The sequence below is a fragment of the Clavelina lepadiformis genome, chromosome 5, assembly GCF_947623445.1.
Source record: "Clavelina lepadiformis chromosome 5, kaClaLepa1.1, whole genome shotgun sequence".
Classification (NCBI taxonomy): Eukaryota; Metazoa; Chordata; class Ascidiacea; order Aplousobranchia; family Clavelinidae; genus Clavelina; species Clavelina lepadiformis.
Genome location: NC_135244.1, coordinates 17,874,089 through 17,894,331, shown reverse-complemented (window position 1 = coordinate 17,894,331; position 20,243 = coordinate 17,874,089). Strand labels below are relative to the sequence as shown.

The 20,243-nt window shown below is 37.7% G+C and overlaps 1 protein-coding gene across 1 annotated transcript; it reads right to left on the bottom strand.

Annotated features, from left to right (window-relative positions):
* Nucleotides 1-6,869: 6,869 nt before the first annotated feature.
* On the bottom strand, nucleotides 6,870-11,322 carry LOC143460012 (linear primary-alkylsulfatase-like). Its single transcript, XM_076957363.1, has 5 exons — nucleotides 11,042-11,322; nucleotides 10,818-10,943; nucleotides 8,777-8,878; nucleotides 8,484-8,663; nucleotides 6,870-8,373 (listed from the first exon to the last, which is right to left on the bottom strand). The coding sequence occupies exons 1-5, from the start codon at nucleotides 11,289-11,291 to the stop codon at nucleotides 7,175-7,177; spliced, it is 1,857 nt and encodes a 618-aa protein (XP_076813478.1). The 5' UTR covers nucleotides 11,292-11,322; the 3' UTR covers nucleotides 6,870-7,174.
* Nucleotides 11,323-20,243: the final 8,921 nt, after the last annotated feature.

Genomic DNA, 20,243 nt, shown 5'->3' with positions numbered 1-20,243 from the left:
AGTGAAGTTAATTCTGCGTTATGTTTAGTGCGCAGCTTATTTATACCAACGCATGGCATTTTTTTCTAGGCTGAGTAAGATGATTTGATGCTAAAAAAAACGACAAACATTCTTCTAACTATTATGCGCTTTGTGCACAGGACGTAGGCATATATACTGTAAAGTTATATTACCCAGAAAGCGTCGGTAAAACTTTATAGTCCGGGTTATAGCGATTCAATGATAACCAGATGCCAGCATTACCAGCAGCAAATCATTCTTTTACTAACGGGAGCAAATACAGGATTACTAACTTTTAACGCAACATATTCTTACTTTTATTGGTCATTGCAGTTTATTTCTTGATTATCACACGCTATAATAAATTTGAATACTTTCTTTGAAGTTCTCAGCAATCGCAAAACTAGTTGTGACATGTATCGTTGCGAATAAACCAGAAACGTTTGCCTATGTATGGACAAGTCTAACAATCTAATCGTCCATATTAGAGTATACTGTACAATTTATGTACGACAGTTCCCTGGGCAGCGTGAATTCATTTTCAGTCACCAACATAAATTTAAAAGTAAAAATCGAATATCTAAGATTTTGATGAAATTTGCAGGATGAAAAACGTATTTTTTGTAAAAATAAACCTACGTTTTTCAGAATCCATCTTCAGACAATAAGATTTAAGCTTAAATTTTGTGTTCACTTTATTAGTTTAAGTACAAAATAGAACCCGGTAAATCTACCAACCACGGGACGCGCTAGTGGATTTCTCGCCCAAGCATGACGTCATAAATAATTGCACACAAGATTGTGTTTTCGCAATCTTGATGTTTATTCACAACTAATACCTATTCAATGCATATTGCCTGATGTTACGCAACACGTAACGAGATTTACGAGATTTTGTTTGCGAAAAATGCCTCGAAGAACTGGGAAAATTTCGTTGAAAGTTAAAAAATGCAAAGGCCTACTATATCTGATAAAAGTTTTGTTTCGGAATGGCATTTTTAGTTTTTTTTTATTTATTTTGATCACAAACTAATAGTTTTGTAAGTTTTGGTTCAACATTTACACGAGCATGGAAAAAGGAACAAAATTGAATTGTGTTCTAGCTAATATATTTATAATAATAGACATTGTTATTATTTTGTATTCCTAGTTAGTCAAATACCGACCCAATTATTCAAATTTTTGATAAAATTATGGTTTTTCAATACTAGCCGAGCTATATATCCTTTGTTTTCAGATACAGAATTACTGTCGGTGAGTTGGGTCTAATTTATGGCTATACTCGGACACGTTTGATTCAAGCAAATACGGTAATAGAGCATATGGTGATGAGCAATATTATACAGTGGAAAAAATGATTTGGTCTTAATGCTTTTGTTACTGTTTTTATCATATGTGTGTAAAATTGTACGTTCAAAGTAACACTGTCATCTTGCATTGCTGCAAAAGTGCAAATGGTATTATGCTCGTTCTACATGTTTTAATGGCAACAAAATAATTCTGTTAAAGCTCCGAAAAAGAATTTATTTTGTCTTCTATGACTGTGCGGGTTTGATCTATCTTTTACTTCAACGTCGTTATAGGTTTTTCGTATTCTTTTCACTTTGATATTAGGTCGTAATTATTGCCAACAAAAGCGTCCTAAAACTTTAGACTTTGCAATAACATAGTATCAAATGGTAATAAATTTTAATTGACCGTAACGGCATGAAGTTCAGCAATCAGAAACACCTCTTTTCCAGATCTTGTCAATATTCCGATTTTATATCGTTGTCTTGTCGATTATTTATTACACATTTCGTGCGACAGATCTCGGCTCACTGACACCTGTTGCTTTGATTTATAGTCGTAGCTGAAATCCGGTTTTTAACCATTTGGCATTCATTGCATTTCGATTAAGTTTACTTTGCTTATTTTTGTCAATAAAGTTTGATCATTTTTAACTGTTGGCTGTTCTGATGAGCAAGTGCAATGCCGAGATGTACACGCAGTATTCAACGTTATGCGCAGTCCGATATGTTACCGACCCTTCTCTATTTCTGGTTCAAAGAGACCTGCAGTTAACTATAAGATTGTATTACAAAATGATAAAAACTAGGCATGTCTACACAGCAGTTTTGGTCTCGGTAGAATGTCATCATCACTCGTTGCAGCAACAGACAAGGCGCAACCAAATCGAAAAGCGCTTCCGTCCAGAGGCAGACTAGACTGCGGAATGACAAATCAAGCGTAAAACAACGTAACACTCTTCCCTCTCCAATAAATTTCAATCTGGCATTGTTTTGTAGCGGCCTGGGCCTTGTTAATACCGTTACGTCATTCTTGGAAAAGAGTTTTCCAGTTAATTTAATACCATTACGTCATTCTTGGAAATGAGTTTTCCAGTTAGCAATTGGAGTTTTAAACTTTTAATACCACCACATCATTCTTGGGAAAGAGTTTTCCAGTTATTGATTGGAGTTTATGAACTTGCTTTTTCAGAACACTGCAATTATCGTTGGTATATTTGAAAACCTGCTCTGAATAACTTCGTGTGAAAACTCTTTTTTGTACTTTGCCAGGTCGTTTCCAAGAAACTCCAAGAAACTGTTTTCAGCTTTAACTGAATGTAATTTGCATTGCAAACGCACTGTTTTCTCGTTCACACGCTTTGAAATGTTCATGCTTTTTTGTCGTAGATTTCCGCCACATCGCACCACGTTTTATTAGCTCGAACTTCTGCGCGAGACATCGCCAGACGGAAAGTTATAGACAGTTGTACGACCGTACTACGGTAGTCATGATGATTGCAATTCAATAGACGTCTTATTAGCAGTGGTAATACTATGTTGTTGGTTGTGCGTAATATTGAGAAAGTGTACAGCACCTACAATAAAAACCTTTTCTGGTAAACTATTTCTGTTGTAATGTTAAAACCTTTCGGCTGAGAAGAGGTTAGAGTATTCTAGCCGCACGCAACAATAGAGTCAGATAATTAATGCAGCAGGTAAATTAAGTCAAAATAGCATAAGTTAAGACCGATAAACTCTGCATCTGCCGCATCAACCTCTGCATTTTAATGACCCCGACGTCTGCAGTTTAAACATCAATCAACATAACAGGCTTTGGCTAAGTATCTGGTACTGTAAATACAACGATAAACTATATACAATATAATCACGAATCAAGCGCGGTTACTTTTGTTACCCAGATGAATTTGTGAACTTTGAAGGAAACGTTTTCGCCAACGTATGCAAAAGTGGGCCACGTAAGAAAAGTTTACAAAAACGATTCATTAAACACAGCAAAATGGTGCACTAGTGACAAAAATTATGATTATCACACCAATAAAAATCAACGAAAATCAAGGTACAGCATTTCTCACTGAGTCAGTTTCTCTTTTTACATATTTGTACCGTGTTGATTCTGGCATTGTGGGGATAAATCGCTTAAGTACATCTACATGAGACAAGCAAATGTGGTCCTACCTTTTCATGTAGCTTTAAACAGAGATGATGATGTTACATCTCTTTTGTAGGTAAAGAAGCTCCAAGCACAAGCAAGAATGAAGAACTCTATGTAGTTGATGATGTTGATGATGAAGGTGTATATGTTGTTATGTATACAATATTTGTAATAAAAGCGTTGCCGGTTTTTGGCAGGTCCAGCGTCTTCCAACTACTCGATGGCACTTTCACATGAGAATGGCGGCTGTTTGGCCTCAGCACTTGGAATAAGCTTAAGCTCTACTGATGATATACCACATCCTGGGTATTTTACATGAAATAGTAGGCCTATACCAACAAAATTTATGTTCTGCTCTATCGGCAAAATATCGTTTAACGCCAATTACCGATTATTTGGTACAAGCTTTTAGTTTATATAAATTATATCCTATCAAATACTAATCAGTGCAATTTTTTTAAATTTTCAATTGTTATAGGAAACCTATTTCCGTTTCTATAAATATAATTTATCTTTATATAAATTAATTCAAATTTTTTTCAACTTTTGAAAATTTTAAATTTAGTTTGGATATTTTTATTTGAATTTCAACTAACATGGATTTAATTGAGCTACGGAAAGGGGGTACGGATCGCAATTTTCGAAACAATTGGAGTTTTTCGGTGCAGAACTATTCTAAACTTAGAGATTTTGTGCGCAGAGATGAAGTAGAAAATATCTTTCTAATATAAATATAACCTATGCAGTATAATTGTATAAAGCGTACATACAAGGAGTTATAATTTTTATACAACGCCACTGGACAAAACACTGTGGGAATGGCGATGTTGATTGTTTTAAGGTTGGCCTAAAGCCAAAGGCTTTTAGTCTTTCCTTTAGAAATCCTAGACTATTTTGTCTTTAACTCCGTTGCGTATGCTTTCTCCAATTGATTCTTTAAATCAGCACAACATTCATAAAGTCTAAATTGTTATATTGTCCGAAATATAGTTGTAATCACATCAGAAACCAATTCATCACCATTTCACATTGGAATAGAGCATTCACTTCAATTGAATAAGCCAGAAGGGCAAAACAGATAAAACAGGAATGAAGAGAGCGGTTTGAACCAAGCCTAAGCTTTTACATCATACACATCAACCAATCAACGAACGCCATGTTATTTTGCATTGCTACGTATAACATCGCATCGAATACTTACTCTACGTCATCTACTTTTCACCAAAGTACCATCACTTCACGCCGTGAAACACAAAACTACTAGAGACACTTCAACTATAGGGTCAGTATGTCGGTTTGGAATTGATTGTTTGAATAACGATTAAGCAAGAAAATTACATCTGTTTAAATATTAAATTGCATCTGACTGAAGAACACACAATTCGCTTATTTAAAATGCCAATTACACTGGTCAACAAATTTTTTTTTATTTTTTGTTGCATGAGATTTTTTAACTGATTCTACACAATCTTCGGATGCTGATTTCAAATCTGCAATCAGTTTTGATGCATGCTCTAGTTTTTATGCAATCGAAAATTCAAATTTTTTCGTTTCTGGCTCATATTTAGTGTGCGCTGTCTGTATGGTACAGTACCAGTGTTTCAGATAGAAGCTTTCATCTCTTTTAAGTTGTAGCCTACTGCTGTTTAAGGGCGTTTGAAGAAGCTAAGCAGTTTGATTATAAAGAGGTATTGCGGATAGACGCTGTAGGATAGGTTATAAGCTCTATTTTACACTCGTAAATGCAAAAATAAACCCGATTCATTTTGTTATATCTGTGGTGTGTACACGCTTTTTTCGTCAAAGATGAAATATAACATCGTTCGTGAAGCCTGCCTACAGAGCTTACTTTGGCATCCATCTTGGCGATCAAGATAAGAAATGGTCTCCACATATTGTGTGCCATAACTGCGAAGAAATGCTCAGAGACTGAACAAAAGGAAAGCGGAAGAGTCTGCCTTTTTGCATTCCAATGGTGTGGCGTGAACCCCAAGATCACACGACTGACTGCTACTTTTGCATGGTAAATGTGAAAGGTGTTGGCAGGAAGAGCCGACTAATGCTTTCTTATCCAAGTATACCATCAGCTATACGACCTGTTCCGCACACTGATAGATTCCCTCCTCCAGTCTTTAGTGGTTTTACATTTTCTGAAGATGAGGAAATTGAATCGGAAAGGGAAGAGGTTATGGAAATGGAGTATAAAAGAACAGATACAGAATCTGAACACTCTTCTTGTGAAACCAGAGTAGCTGTTCAGCAGTTTAATCAATCAAAACTGAATGACTTAGTACGTGATTTAGATTTGTCCAAGCAAGAAGCTCAGCTCTTAGCCTCCAGACTCAAGGAAAAACAGGTTCTAGATTAATCTGTAAAGGTTTCCTTTTTTCGAAAAAGAGAAGAACTCTTTCTTCCCTATTTTTCAGAGGAAAATATGCTGGTATATTGCAACGATATACCTGGTCTTCTCGAACAACTGGGTATCTCCTCGTATGATCCAGAACAATGGCGATTGTTTTTGGACAGTTCCGAGCGCAGCCTCAAGTGTGTCCTTTTACACAATGGAAATGTTTATGAAGCTGTTCCAGTTGGTCACTCCACTGTCTTAAAGGAACGGCATGATGACATCAGAATTGTTATGGATTTGCTCAGATAACATGAGCACAACTGGATCATTTGTGTTAACCTCAAAATGGTTAGTTTTCTGCTAGGTCAGCAAAGAGGATACACTAAATTTCTATGTTATCTATGCATGTGGGATAGCAGAGCACGTGAAAAACATTGGACACAGAAGGAGCGGCCCTTACGTGAAACATTTCAAGTTGGCATGCCTAATGTAACACACAACCCAATCGTAAGCAGAGACAAAATTGTTTTTCCGCCCCTGCACATTAAACTAGGTCTCATGACACAGTTTGTTAAAGCTCTAAATCCTGACAACGAGTCCTTTCATCATCTTCTTTACACTTTCCCTGCTTTGTCATATGATAAAATCTAAGCAGCAAACGTAAAAAGCGTACAAACGCAGAAGTTATTGGATTGCCATCATTCTTTTCAATGTCATTTTGCAAAAAAAAATCGCTTATTAGCCTACATGTATTTACCAGCAAAAATGTTCTTTGTTACATTTTTTCAAATATTTGGAGCCTAATTGTCTGTAAATACAAATGCTAGTGGTAACACAATAATTTCTGGGAACCTATTTTTGTTTTGAGGTTGGTTATTCGACTATAAGCAAGAACGTCATTTGACAAATCATGTAATTTTCAGAAAATTTGAATTTAGTAAATAAAAAATCTCAATTTGCAAAAAATCTAGACCTTGCAGAAAAAAAATAAGGTCAGATTCGGATTCAGCGCCCCCAAATTAGGTAAGAACAAGTGTTGGTAGAAATGCAACAAAATTTTTGTTGACCAGTGTTATAGAACTTACTTAAATTGATTATCACGACCGCCACAACACAATGAATTGTCACTTTTTAGGCTATATAAAAGATTTCAATCAGCATACTAAGTTTGTTATTAATTATAGAGTTTTATTACAATGTTATGTTCAATTATGTAATGACTCTAAGTGGCAATGCATGTAATCAATAAACCACCCACCTACAATACGCCAATATACATAAAATTATTGGTGCAACAACAAATTCATCAAAAGAAATTACGGGAAAGAATCTCAAAACTATAAGGATTACGGCTACATAAACACAATTTTGTAACGAATGTGTTTATTCCTCTGATTTTGTCAAATCCATGAATATCTGAAACGGCAGCAGGCCTCCTTCAAGGATAAGATCTCCAGTGGCGAACGCATTTTCCACACTTCTCTGCTGGGTTAGAATGTCCTTCCAAACAGACGATGTCATTGTCAGCTTTGCATCCGATGTTTTGGGGATGAACTCCCTGTCAGTAACATAATCGAAAACGCAGTGCCTGAGCGTGTAACTGTGGGTTTGGTCGACATCCGGGAACTCAAAAATAACGGTCATTACCATTGTGTCGTTGCAATTCTCTGCTATGAGTCGGCTCGGGAAGGTGAACATAATGTAGTCGACTCTAATAGAACGGAGCAAAGCAACCTCGGCCTCAGGACTTTTCTTTAACTCTAATCCGTCCTCTAATTCCAGAGCACTGGTCAGATAGTAATTTCGAGCATTGGAGTTTTTAGATGCATTTCCAAGAGCTCTAAGTGCAGCTATTTTGACTTCTTTTGCGAGTTTACGAAACGGTGAGGACAACGATGCAGCATCCAGTGCAGTAGATGACAATTCAAGAGCCCATTGAAGTTCATCAATGACAATCTGACCTTTTTCTTCTGATTCTTTTGATGCTACTTCCAGTATATTTTGTGCTTTGGTTACCAGCTTTTCGATGATTGAAAAAGAGTTGCAGAGGTTCAAACTGGCAAACTCAACTTGCTTTTCTGCTCGTTTTTTGTTCGAAAGTGGATTTAAATTAACCGGATTCCCGTCAAACCATCCAACTTGAGTACTGTAAGCGGCACGCACCGACCAAGAGACGGCGCCATAGAACTCTTGCAAGTAAGGGTGACTGGCCAAGATTGGAGGCAATTTAATTCTTTCTACCACTTCATCCACCGTTAAACCTTTATTCAACTGCCTCAAAGTTTGATCATCAATAAACTGAATGGCGTCACGATAGGTCGTTATGATGTCATAAATGTTTTCCGCCCCAGATACTGGCTTCGTATGGGAAGGAACCATATGTTCTGCGTGTAACCTGCGTACTTTATCAAGGCTACCATACCACTGGTCCAAAGGACGCGGAGCCGTACCGCGAATGGCGTATAGGTTTGGAAAGGCTTCATATATGTTATCGGCTGAAAGAACAACTTTCCATTCTGGAATCCAAACCGTTATTTGGTCGTCTGTTTCACCAGGAGTATGGATCAAAGTAAACTTGATTCCTAATAATAAGAAATATAAGACAATTATTAGCAAATATAAGATATAAGCAAATAATTAGACAGACAAAAATAAGTAACACTTAAGCATCATTTTCTTAGAAATATCTTACCTGCCAAATCATATGTAGCTTCCTTATCAAACGTGTGTGTTGGTTCTGCAATTGTTGCTACTGTGTCCGGAGTTAAGCGAAGATAAGGACCTATACCTGAGTCTAATTGTTCTACTCCTCTGGTCAAGTAATTTCCAAATTGTCTGCCTGCTCCAATATTATTTCTCTTCCCCGTTATGACTGCAAAAACGCTGAGTTACTCAATTGCTTTAATTAATTTCTATAATACTCCAATAAAACAATTTCATTCTATTTAGTAGTCTTATTTTTTAGTAAGTGATGAACAACTTTACAAGATCTTTTCAGAAGAGCTTCACTGCTGGAATGCATGTACACGTTCACTTGTGTTGAGTTTCCAACTTTCTTGAGTAGAGCTGTAGCGCCATAATTGTGATCTACATGAAACAATTAGAATGTATAGAAGTTTTATTTAAAGTTGATTATCATGGATTTTATGAAAATGTAGACAAGATTTGCAGTAAAAGGTTTGAAACATATACGTTAGTGAAAAACAAAGGTCAGAAATGGAAACCCTTAACTTTAATTTAAGCAATTCAGTGATAAAAACAGAAGGTGATGCAGCCGTAGATAGACATAGAACAATAACCAAATAAGAGCGAGTGCTGGATTAACCTATAAGCAAAATAAATACGTGTTTTCATGGTAAACGAGTACCTGGCAGACGGAATCTGTATCAAATTGGCGAACGCGCCAGGATTCACCGCCACTACAAAGATTGCCAGCTTCACTGATTGGGAAGGGTTTTTAACTTATTGATGTCACCACCTCTTTTCAACCCAGGTGATGATCTGGTCGAGGTTTAAAAGTTTTTAAATCCTATTGTGTTAGTTCCCAGGCTTCGGAAGATGTTAAACGGCATTTGTTCTTAATTGCGATTAACCACGATGAAAGTGGAAGATTCAAGGCGATGAAAAACTAAATTTTATGAGGTTTTGGTCGAAACCTTAGCCGACTGGGGCATCGAAACCCTCGAAATCCTTCCGAACGCAGTTAATTTTTTTTCAGATGAATGCCGAACGCTGATCTGCTGGTTTGTTATTTCATCGGTGGTTTATGGTGCATGGAATACACGAAACCGTTGATTCCGAGCATGGTGGAAATTTTGAAAGCGCTTTCTTCAAAGAGCTTCTTGTTATCATGGGAACAAACAAGACACAAGATCTAGTCCATACCATCCCAGCCGGAATGGCGGTGTGGAAAAAAAAACAACCGCACTATTGTCTCGATGCTTTGTAATTATGTACAAAAATATAAGTTCAAATGGGATCCAGTGCTCTCAGCAGCAGTCGCAGTCTATAACGCAAGTGCACAAGCACCGGACTTTATCCACGTTATCTCCTTACCGGTCACATAACTGAAATTTCCAACTGATCTAAAGGGGGCGGCGGTGCCTGTACCCGAAACCGAAAGGAACGTCCTTGATGACCGTATTGTGTTGGTTGATCAACTTACTGACGTGGTTCTCACCGAACAACGTGCAAAGATAAAAAACCAACACAACAAACAATACCATGGAGAAGATATCTTACCCAGAGACTGTGTTCTGCTGAGACATCCAGCCGTTCCCGTTGACCGATGTCGTAAAATTCACTTGTGTTAAATTAGGAGCTGTACAGATTTTTACAAAATGTTGGCCAAGTAAACTATGAAATCGAAGATAACCAAGAATAGGAGCAAACTGTTCACTACGACCGCTTGAAAAAGACTTCCAAGGACAGTACAACAAACAAGTTGTTCCTCTCGGATTGAGGAAATAGATCGGCGTCCATGAAACTCCAATTGATGGTGGAACACAACTGACGGCAAACTCATTGCCAGGGCACCTTTGGGTTCCAGGAGCAAAATCGCAGGCGCAACCATTGGTCCCTATCAGGGAAAATAAGACAATGGGTGCTGTGCCTGACATGGACAATGAAGCAATGAATGACCGTCCAAGGCGGACGAGGCTTGGCTAGTTTGTAGTTTGTAGTACTTGTGTTTTCTTTCTCTCGAACTTTGGTTGATTCTGGTATCTTCACGTTTTTATCGTACACTGATTTCTTTTATCCCTGGTATTGTTTATTTGTTAGATTTTTACGTAAATTGCCGTATGTGGGTAACGCAGTCTATTGTTAAAGATAGGCGGTTAAGTTAGAAAAAAGGCAATGCGAAAAGTTGATTTTAGTGATTTAAGGTCTTATTGCAGTTAGATTTAGATTAGAAGGTAGATTTGGGTTACTTTATCAAGTTACAAGAAGCTGTGAGAAATAGTTTTGAACGCACGAACGCACGCACGCAAAATTTTAAATTGAAAACTTTTGTATGTATACACACCTGCATGAAAATGAGTCACGATAATTCCTTTCAATGGCTTAGTCGTGATATTTTGAAATTGGTCGTAGATCTCAAGTGCTGCATCTGGGTTCTCCGTTGTATCGACTATGATGATCCCATCGGTGCCTGTTAATTTATTGTACGGGGTTAATTGATCAATTTGACCCTTTTGAATACCGATAAGTATCAAATAAAGATCTACTCAAAATAACTGCGTAACTCACCTTCAAGCAGTATCATGTTTGCAAGAGCATAACCAATGGCAACATGAACCCCATCGCGTACTTTGACCACTCGCTTTTCGTTGTAGATTTCATTGTGACGCTTAATTAACTCAATGGCGTCTGATGAGGGCCACTGAAAGACATCTCGCTTAGACCTCCTAATCGCCGATGCAGTTGAGATTATGAAACCAATACATATTACAGCAACAAGCAAATTTAAAACCCTTATTTCCACCAATTTGTTCGCCATTTTATACAAACGTTGTAAAACGTAGTGAAGTTAATTCTGCGTTATATTCAGTGCGCAGCTTATTTATACCAACGCATGGCTTTTTTTCTCGGCTGAGTAAGATGATTTGGTGATATTAAAACGACAAACATTCTTCTAACTATTATGCGCTTTGTGCCCAGAACGTAGGCATATACTGTAAAGCTATATTTCCCAGAAAGCGTTGGTAAAACTTTAATTTCCGGTTTACAGCGAATCACAGATAGCCAGATGCCAGCATTGCCAGCAGCATATCATTCTTTTAATAACGGAAGCAAATACAGGACTACTAACTTTTAACGCAACATATTCTTACTTTTATTGGTCATTGCATTTTTATTTCTTGCTTATAATACGCTATAAATTTGTAAACTTTCTTTGAAGTTCTCAGCAATCGCAAAACTGGTTGTGACATGTATCGTTGTGAACTAGTCAGAAACTTTTGCCAATGTCGGGACAAGTCTAACAACCTAATCGTCCATAATAGAGTATACTGTTCAATTTATGTACGACAGTTTCCTGGGCAGCGTGAATTCATTTTAAGTCACCAAAATAAATTTAAAAGTAAAAACCCAACATTTAAGATTTTGATGAAATTTGTAGGATGAAGAACGTATTGTTTTGTAGAAAAACCTACGTTTTTCAGAATCCTTTCTCAGACAATAAGATTTAAGCTTAAATTTTGTGTTCACTTTATTAATTTAAGTACAAAATAGAACCCGGTAAATCTACCAACCACGGGACGCGCTAGTGGATTTCTCACCCAAACATGACGTCATAAATAATTGCACACAAGATGGTGTTTTCGCAATCTTGATGTTTATTCACAACTAATATGCATTCAATGCATATTGCGTGATGTTACGCAACACGTCAAATAAATGCTATACGCAATCAATCACTTAATTGTTTCTAAAAGTAATTATTCGTGCATTGGCTGAACAAGCCTATGATAAATGTATGTTTTAATGTAACGCTTGATATTCCACTTTGCATAGTAAACAGAATTCTGTCTTTGATTGAAAATTCTTTTACTTTGGCTTATGTGGCGTCATTTAGTTTTTTGGTCGCAATCGAAATTTTTAAAAAGTACGGAGTGGGCACATTTCTGATCTTACACTGTAGCCTACGTTTGGCATGCCTTTACCTGTGCGCGGGCACACACAAACTATAGCTACAAGGAGAAATACGTACAAACTGCTCACAGTGTAGCTGTACATAATAATTAGTGACGATCGAACATTTCCTATTCATTAAGTTTTTCTGGCTTTATACGAAATAATAGAGTAATGGCCGTGTTAGGTGGGGTTCAGTTAGTCGTTTAGTGCCAGGTATATAGCGGTGGTAGTCTGTGGTCTGTATACCGGAGATGTCATCTTTGTGAAGCAGAATGCAACACGATGCAGTCGGAATAGATGAACAGAAGATGTTTCGGTTCGCATTTCAGTGGTCTTAGTACTGGAGTTGTCGAGTAATTGAAGTGGTCATTAACCAGGTTTCTACTGTGGTAACCTAGTATAGCAAGTGTGATTATGTCTGATATCAATAAAGTGTTTCTTTCCACCTTTTAACTTTAGCCCCAAAGTCTTTATTCAAGCCTAAATGTCTGAGTAATTGTTTATGGGGAATTTATTTGCTAAAAATGCCCAGAAGAATTTGAAATAATTTCGTTGACACTTAAAAAAATGCAATAGGCCTACTTTTCTGACAAAAGTATTGTTTCGGAATGGCGTTTTTAGTTATTTTATTTATTTTGATCACAAACTAATAGTTTTGTAAATTTTGGTTTAACTTTTACCCGAGCATGGCAATAGGAACAAAACTGAATTCTGTTGTAATACATTTATAATAGACATAGTTATTATGTTGTATTCCTAGTTTATCAAATACAGACTAAAAATAATCGGACTTTTGATAAAAATATGGCTTTTCAATACTAGCCGAGCTATCCTTTGTTTTCAGATACAGACTTACTGTCGGTGAGTTGGGTCTAATTTATGGCTATACTCGGACACCTTTGATTCAAGCAAATACGGTAATAGAGCATATGGTGATGAGCAATATTATACAGTGGGAAAAAATGGTTTGGTCTTTATGCTTTTGTTACTGTTTTTATCATATGTGTGTAAAATTGTACGTATTAAGTTAACATTGTCTTGAGATCTCATATAGTAAGAACATCATCTCAATAACTAACTTTAAAAGTTAGTAAAATCCATACATTCATACACAAAAATATCATTTTTTTTGATTTTGTTATTGAAAACGTGTTTTTAATTGTTTTAAAACTAAACTGCAACTACGACTCTTGTTTTGCGATTTTACTTAAAACATTACAGTATAGTTCCAGTGAACTTTGTACATTTCATAATATCCGATGGTCGTTGCTCTAACGTTCATCTTGCATTGCTGCAAAAGTGCAAATGGTATTATTCTCGTTCTACATATTTTAATAGCAGCAAAATAATTCTGTTAAAACTCCGAAAAAGAATTTATTTTTGTCTTCTACGACTGTGCGGGTTTGATCTATCTTTTACGTGGTTTGGTGACACTTAATCACGCGACAATTAATCACGCGACGCTTAATCACCGACACATAATCACTAGGACATTTAATCACGCGACATTTTATCACGCGACACATAATCACTAGGACATTTAATCACGCGACACATAATCACTAGGACATTTAATCACGCGACATTTAATCACACATTTACAATATTTTTTTACATTTACAATTTACAGCAATGTTATGCATGGGAAATGTAAGCAACTGCACGAAGATAGACTAAAATCTCGCTTGACAGATAACGGTCAACTGTGTTTTGCACGCGCAGTTTCAGTGCCTTGTACAGCAGTGGGGATCATTGTTTTAATTGCATCAAGGATGCGATCGTACATTGCTCGCGTTTTATTTTGAACGAGGCAGTAAACTGCTGCAGGAATAAGACCGGGAACAAGTTCAAAATGTACTGTGTACAGTTGAAAGAACAAAGACGGTACAACCTTGAACGTTCCATCAGCTAGCCACAATTTCGCTCTGGCCAAACCGTCTAGCAGATCCCTGCTGCCAAGAAGAATCAGACGATTGTTTCCAGGTCCAGAGTCGTGCAAAATCATGCGCTGGAATGTTTCTGGTATTGTGAAATTAGTATCCATCGGAGACTGTAGAGCGGCCGTACAGTGTGCAGTCAGCATATCGCGACGTTTTCTCTGCAAGGTCCGCTTCAAAGATTGCTTTTTTGGCAGCGCCATGAGTACACCTGGTTCCAAGTCTCTGCTTACAGACCCGATGACGTTGCTTGTACTGGCTGACAGTTCACCCATATTCACCTTCATTTGACTGATAGCCTGTCTTGCCAAAGCCGTGATAGTAAATTGTAAACCGGTCGTGATAGTAAATTGTAATAATTCATTCATTGGCATTGTTCCAGAGTTCCAAAACCGACGCTTTGACACAGTTTCAAGTAGCATTGTATTTTCCGGTGTAACGTTTTGATGGTACTTTGGTCAAGAGCTTCGGTGACAATACAGTACAGTATTGTCAGATTACAGATTTACACAATACACAATACAGATTTAAAGAAACATTATAGAGAAAGCCGGCGCAACGGAGTCAAAACAATTGTCGGGGAGTTCTAAAAGAAAGACCAAGGAAGCCTTTGGCAGTCGCATCCAAGTGATTATGTGTCGCGTGATTAAATGTCGCGTGATTAAGTATCCAAGTCGCGTGATTAGATGTCCTAGTGATTATGTGTCGCGTGATTAAATGTCCTAGTGATTATGTGTCGCGTGATTAAATGTCCTAGTGATTATGTGTCGGTGATTAAGCGTCGCGTGATTAAGTGTCGCGTGATTAAGTGTCGGTACACCCTTTTACGTCAACGTCGTTATAGGTTTTTCGTATTCTTTTTCCTTTGATATTAGGTCGTAATTATTGCCAACAAAAGCGTCCTAAAACTTTTGACTTTGCAATAACATAGTATCAAATGGTAATAAATTTTAATTGACCGTAATGGCATGAAGTTCAGCAATCAAAAACAGCATTTTCCAAGATCTTGTCATTATTTCGATTTTATATCGTATTCATGTCGAATATTTATTACACATTTCGTGCGTCATAACTCGGCTCACTGACCCCTGTTGCTTTGATTTAAAGTCGTAACTGAAATCCGGTGCCATTTTCAATGTCGAAGTGAAGCTATACAGTAGTTACCGGTTACCTGGTTACTTACTCGGTTAAAGTTCAAGCGGTTTACCCATAAAATCACTTGCTACCTGCGTTGCAAAAACCATGACATAAAGTAAAATCGTAAAAGTTAAGTTAAATTATACAAAATTAACCGGATTCAGTTAAGTTTCACACGGAATAACTACCGCAAGTATCAAATCGAGTATTTGGGGTTATTATCAAAAGGAAATTTGTGTACACTCGTTTGGTTTGTTTCTGATAGTTGGTTATTACAATTTTTGACTTTCTGGATAGTGGCAAGAGGGAGTTTTCCATTACGGACATTGGACAACGCTATACAGAAAATTGTTGTATAATAGATTATGGGTTATTTTGTAGCAATATTCTCAACAATACCGACCTACAGGTTTCCATATCATATACGAGAATTTTGTGGAATGTCTACACAGCAGTACAGGTCTCGGTAGAATGTCATCATCACTCGTTGTCGCAACAGACAAGGCGCAACCAAATCGAAAAGCGCTTCCGTCCAGAGGCAGACTAGACTGCGGAATGACAAATCAAGCGTAAAACAACGTAACACTCTTCCCCTCCAATAAATTTCGCTCTGGCATTGTTTAAGCATCAATGAACATAACAGTGGTTTATAAAACGCAAATCATAGTAAAGTAGTCAACAACATAAAATTAAGCATCACACAAATAAACAATTAATACGTTTTATCGTGAACCACGTATAATGACGTCAGAAGTAGCAGCAGTGACAGGAGATCACCAGGACGTATCCCAATTAAAAAGAACTGTCGAAAAACTTCAGGACAAAATTTCCCAGCTGCGAAACAAGATGAATACAGCTCGGGAAAAAAGAAGAAGACTTCAGTGTATTTGTTACCAGCCTTTTTCTAGTGCATGTTCGAAGGGACCTAAAGTTAACTGTAGGATTGTATTTCACAACGGTAAAAGCTAGACACGTCTACACTCTACACAGCAGTACAGGCATCGGTGGAATGTCACTCGTTCGACAACGGGCAAGGCGTAATCACAATTATCAGTGCTTCTGGCCGAAAGCAAAAAATAGAAAGGCATATCAGACCAAACAGAATACAACGTAACACTCCTCCCCCTCCAATAAATTTCGCTTCGACATTGCTTGAACACCAATTAGCATAACTGGCTATAAGCTAAGTATATGGGACATACAACGACAAACTGCAAGGTAACCGCCATTACTTTTGTTACCCGCAGATGAATTTGTGAACTTTGAAGGAAGCTTTTTTGACTACGTATGCTTTAGTGGGCGACATAAATAAGGTCTAAAAAAACGATTCTTTAAACACAGCAAAATGGTGCACTTGTGACAGAAATTATGATTATCACACCAATAAAAACCAACGAAAATCAAGGTACAGCGTTTCTATGCAGATAATGTAAACACAAACATTACATTGCAAACCACAGCAAAATTAAAAATAAATTGTTATGAAAAAGATTGAAATATATGATGACTATACCAACACAATAAAGGTGGGTTGAAAATCACGCATCATGTCAATAACACTTCAAAAAGGTATAAAAACGTGAGATCGATAGCTAAAATGGGCGGTATATAAACGGATCCGAAATAAAATACCATCATACTTGAAACTGTGGTATATATAACGCAAATCATAGGAAAGTAGTCAACAACATAAAATTAAGCATCACACAAAATAACAATTAATACGTTTCGACGTCTGGGTAACGAATAAGGCGACGTGGGCTCCGGCGAAGTCGTCCGTTATTTCGGGAGTTACTAACGTTATTAAAATTATTACTCTCGTGACCATTTGCATTTGATCGGTTATTAAAAAAGTAAGCTCCAGTCAAGGGCATGTCCAATTGCTGGTGGACATCTTCTGGGCGACTAGCTTGACTACAGGAAGGCATCCCTGTATGATGATCTCTTCTGCTTAGCTTTAGCCTGTTAAAATATACTCTTAACGTCCGTTCATGATTGCGAATGAGACAATTTATGGGTGAAAAGTCTCAACAACTTCGAAGGGGCCTGAATAAGGGAGGCGCTTTTCATCTTTTGATATGACAGTGTTTCGCAGCATGACCTTGTCTCCTACTTGAAACTCCGCTTGTCTCGATACCGATTTGTCGTAACGTGCTTTGATGGATTGCCGACGTTGGTCGAGTCTTGTTTTCACGACTTCGTGGACAAGCCGTATACGGTCTTGTAAATCGAACATTGCTAACGATGATGGATGACTTGAAGGCTGTCAAGTTATCAAATCTTCTGTTAACTTCAATTCTCGTCCTGTCAGAAGGAAATGTGGAGAAACACCTCGCTCTTCGTGTCGACTGGCGTTATAGGTTGTACAAATTGAGGATAGGGATGTATCCCAGGATAGTGGATCGCGCTGGACATAATTCTGCATGACGGAAAGGATTGTTATGGTGGCCCTTTCAACCGCTCCGTTCCCAGAAGGGTGGTATGCTGTGGTTCTTGATTTCTTGTATGTTCTTCAGTGCAATTCAGTGTTTATTACACAAGAAGTTTGTTGGATAGACACCTAGGCTAACTTGAGGTTGGTTTTCGGTGAAAGTGTAAATGGTCATAGGCGTGTTAGTTGTGCTTGTTTGTGTTTGTGTCTGATGGAACAGGCAATCAAACTAACTAACTAACACTTGGACCAATACAGCATAGTCTAGCAGTCACGGGTGATGTCAATGCGTTGTTTGGCATCATGAGTAGGCTTTGTTGTCGTCTACGATGGTTGCGAAATGGTCATACCTGAAATGACGTGTATCATGCTATGTTGTTTTACACTTGGTTGTCATTCCGTAGTCTTGGCTGCGTATGGGCGGAAGCGCTTGTCGATTTGGTTGCGCCTTGTCTGTTGCTACAGCGAGTGATGATGACATTCTACCGAGACCAGTACTGCTGTATAGACGTGCCTAATTTTAAAGATTTTGAAATACAATCTTGTAGTTAACTGTGCAGGTCTCTACAAACCAGCACTAGAAAAAGACCGGTAACATTTGGCGAGCACGGCGGGATCTGCAGTTGCAAAACGTGTATGAAGAAAGTGATCTGGACCAAGTTTTATCCAAGATGAAGTTTTGTTTGCCCTCCCTCAAAGTTTGAACTTGGAGAAAGTTTTAGCTCGTTTTTATCCTCGTTTGAAAGTTTCTGCGACAATGTGGACGCAACAGCAGCTGCTCGAAAACATGCTGTTATGCTGAGTTTACCGGAAGAGGTTAAGTTGGAAATGAAATGCAACGGTGCAGAGGTAGACACCATGAACTATGAAGAACTACAGTCCAAAGATGAGGAAGTTTCCTGTTGCTCAATTCCATGGAACAAGGCCAAACAACAGCTTATACAAAGAACCCAAGCTTTAGGTGAAAGATATCAAAGTTACGTCAACACCCTTGTTAATTTGGGAGCAATTGCATACTCGAAACCGAAAGATGAAGGCACGAAGAATGACGCCTTTTATAACGCTTTGATAGCTGGATTGCGTAACAAACACGAAGCAGAAAGGCTGGTCACGTGCAACATAGAGGTACAGTGTCCAAAGTTTCTAGATGCTGTCAAAAAGCTATTAATGATGGAACCTGCGCATTTGAAACAACACCTTTCCAAAATTCAACCAATAAATCGAGTCCCATCAGCTTGTGAGGAAATAAACAAATGATCCAAGATCTGCGGCAGGAAGTTGACACCTTGCGTAAATCATTATCGGAGATATCGCGGAGGTCTCGTCTTAACCACAATGTTACGTTGTTTTACGCTTGATTTGTCATTCTGCAGTCTTGTCTGCCTCGGGACGGAAGCGCTTGTCAATTTTGCTGCGCCTTGACTGTTGCTACAACGACTGATGATGACATTCTACCGAGACCAGTACTGCTGTGTAGACGTGCCTAGTTTTTACCATTTTGAAATACAATCTTATAGTTAACTGCAGGTCTTTTCGAACCAGCCAAGAAAAAGGCCGGTAACATATCGGACTGCGCATAACGTTGAATACTGCGTGTACATCTCGGCACTGCACTTGCTCAGCAGAACAGCCAACAGCTAAAATGATCAAACTTTATTGACAAAAATAAACAAAGTAAACTTAATCGAAATGCAATGAATGCCAAATGGTTAAAACGCAAACTCGAATAAAGTCCAATGGGGTAGCCCGGCCACCACAGTTTTATATACACCTCAAACTGCAATACCCTATACTGTAAGCTGCTATTTTTAAACCCGACGTCACGAAGGTGGAAATCCCAATCTAAAAACATTATATTACTATGCTGCTAAAATGTCAGTGAAGTTGTCTAACTGGAATTGAATTTTTACGTAGTATTGCCAGAAATGATGTATTTAAGCGTTTCTTTTTTAACTGATTCCACAAAATTCTCGTATATGATGTGAAAACCTGTAGGTCGGTATTGTTGGGAATATTGCTACAAAATAACCCACAATCAATAATAATACAACAATTTTCCGTATAGCACTGTCCAATGTCCGCAATGGAAAACTCCCTTCTTGACACTATCCAGAAAGTCAAAAATTGTAATAACCAATTATCAGAAACAAACCAAACGAGTGTACACAAATTTCCTTTTAGTAATAACCCCAAATACTCGATTTGATACTTGCGCTAGTTATTCCGTGTGAAACTTAACTGAATCCGGTTAATTTTGTATAATTTCATTTCAGTTTACCTTAACTTTTACGATTTTACTTTATGTCATGGT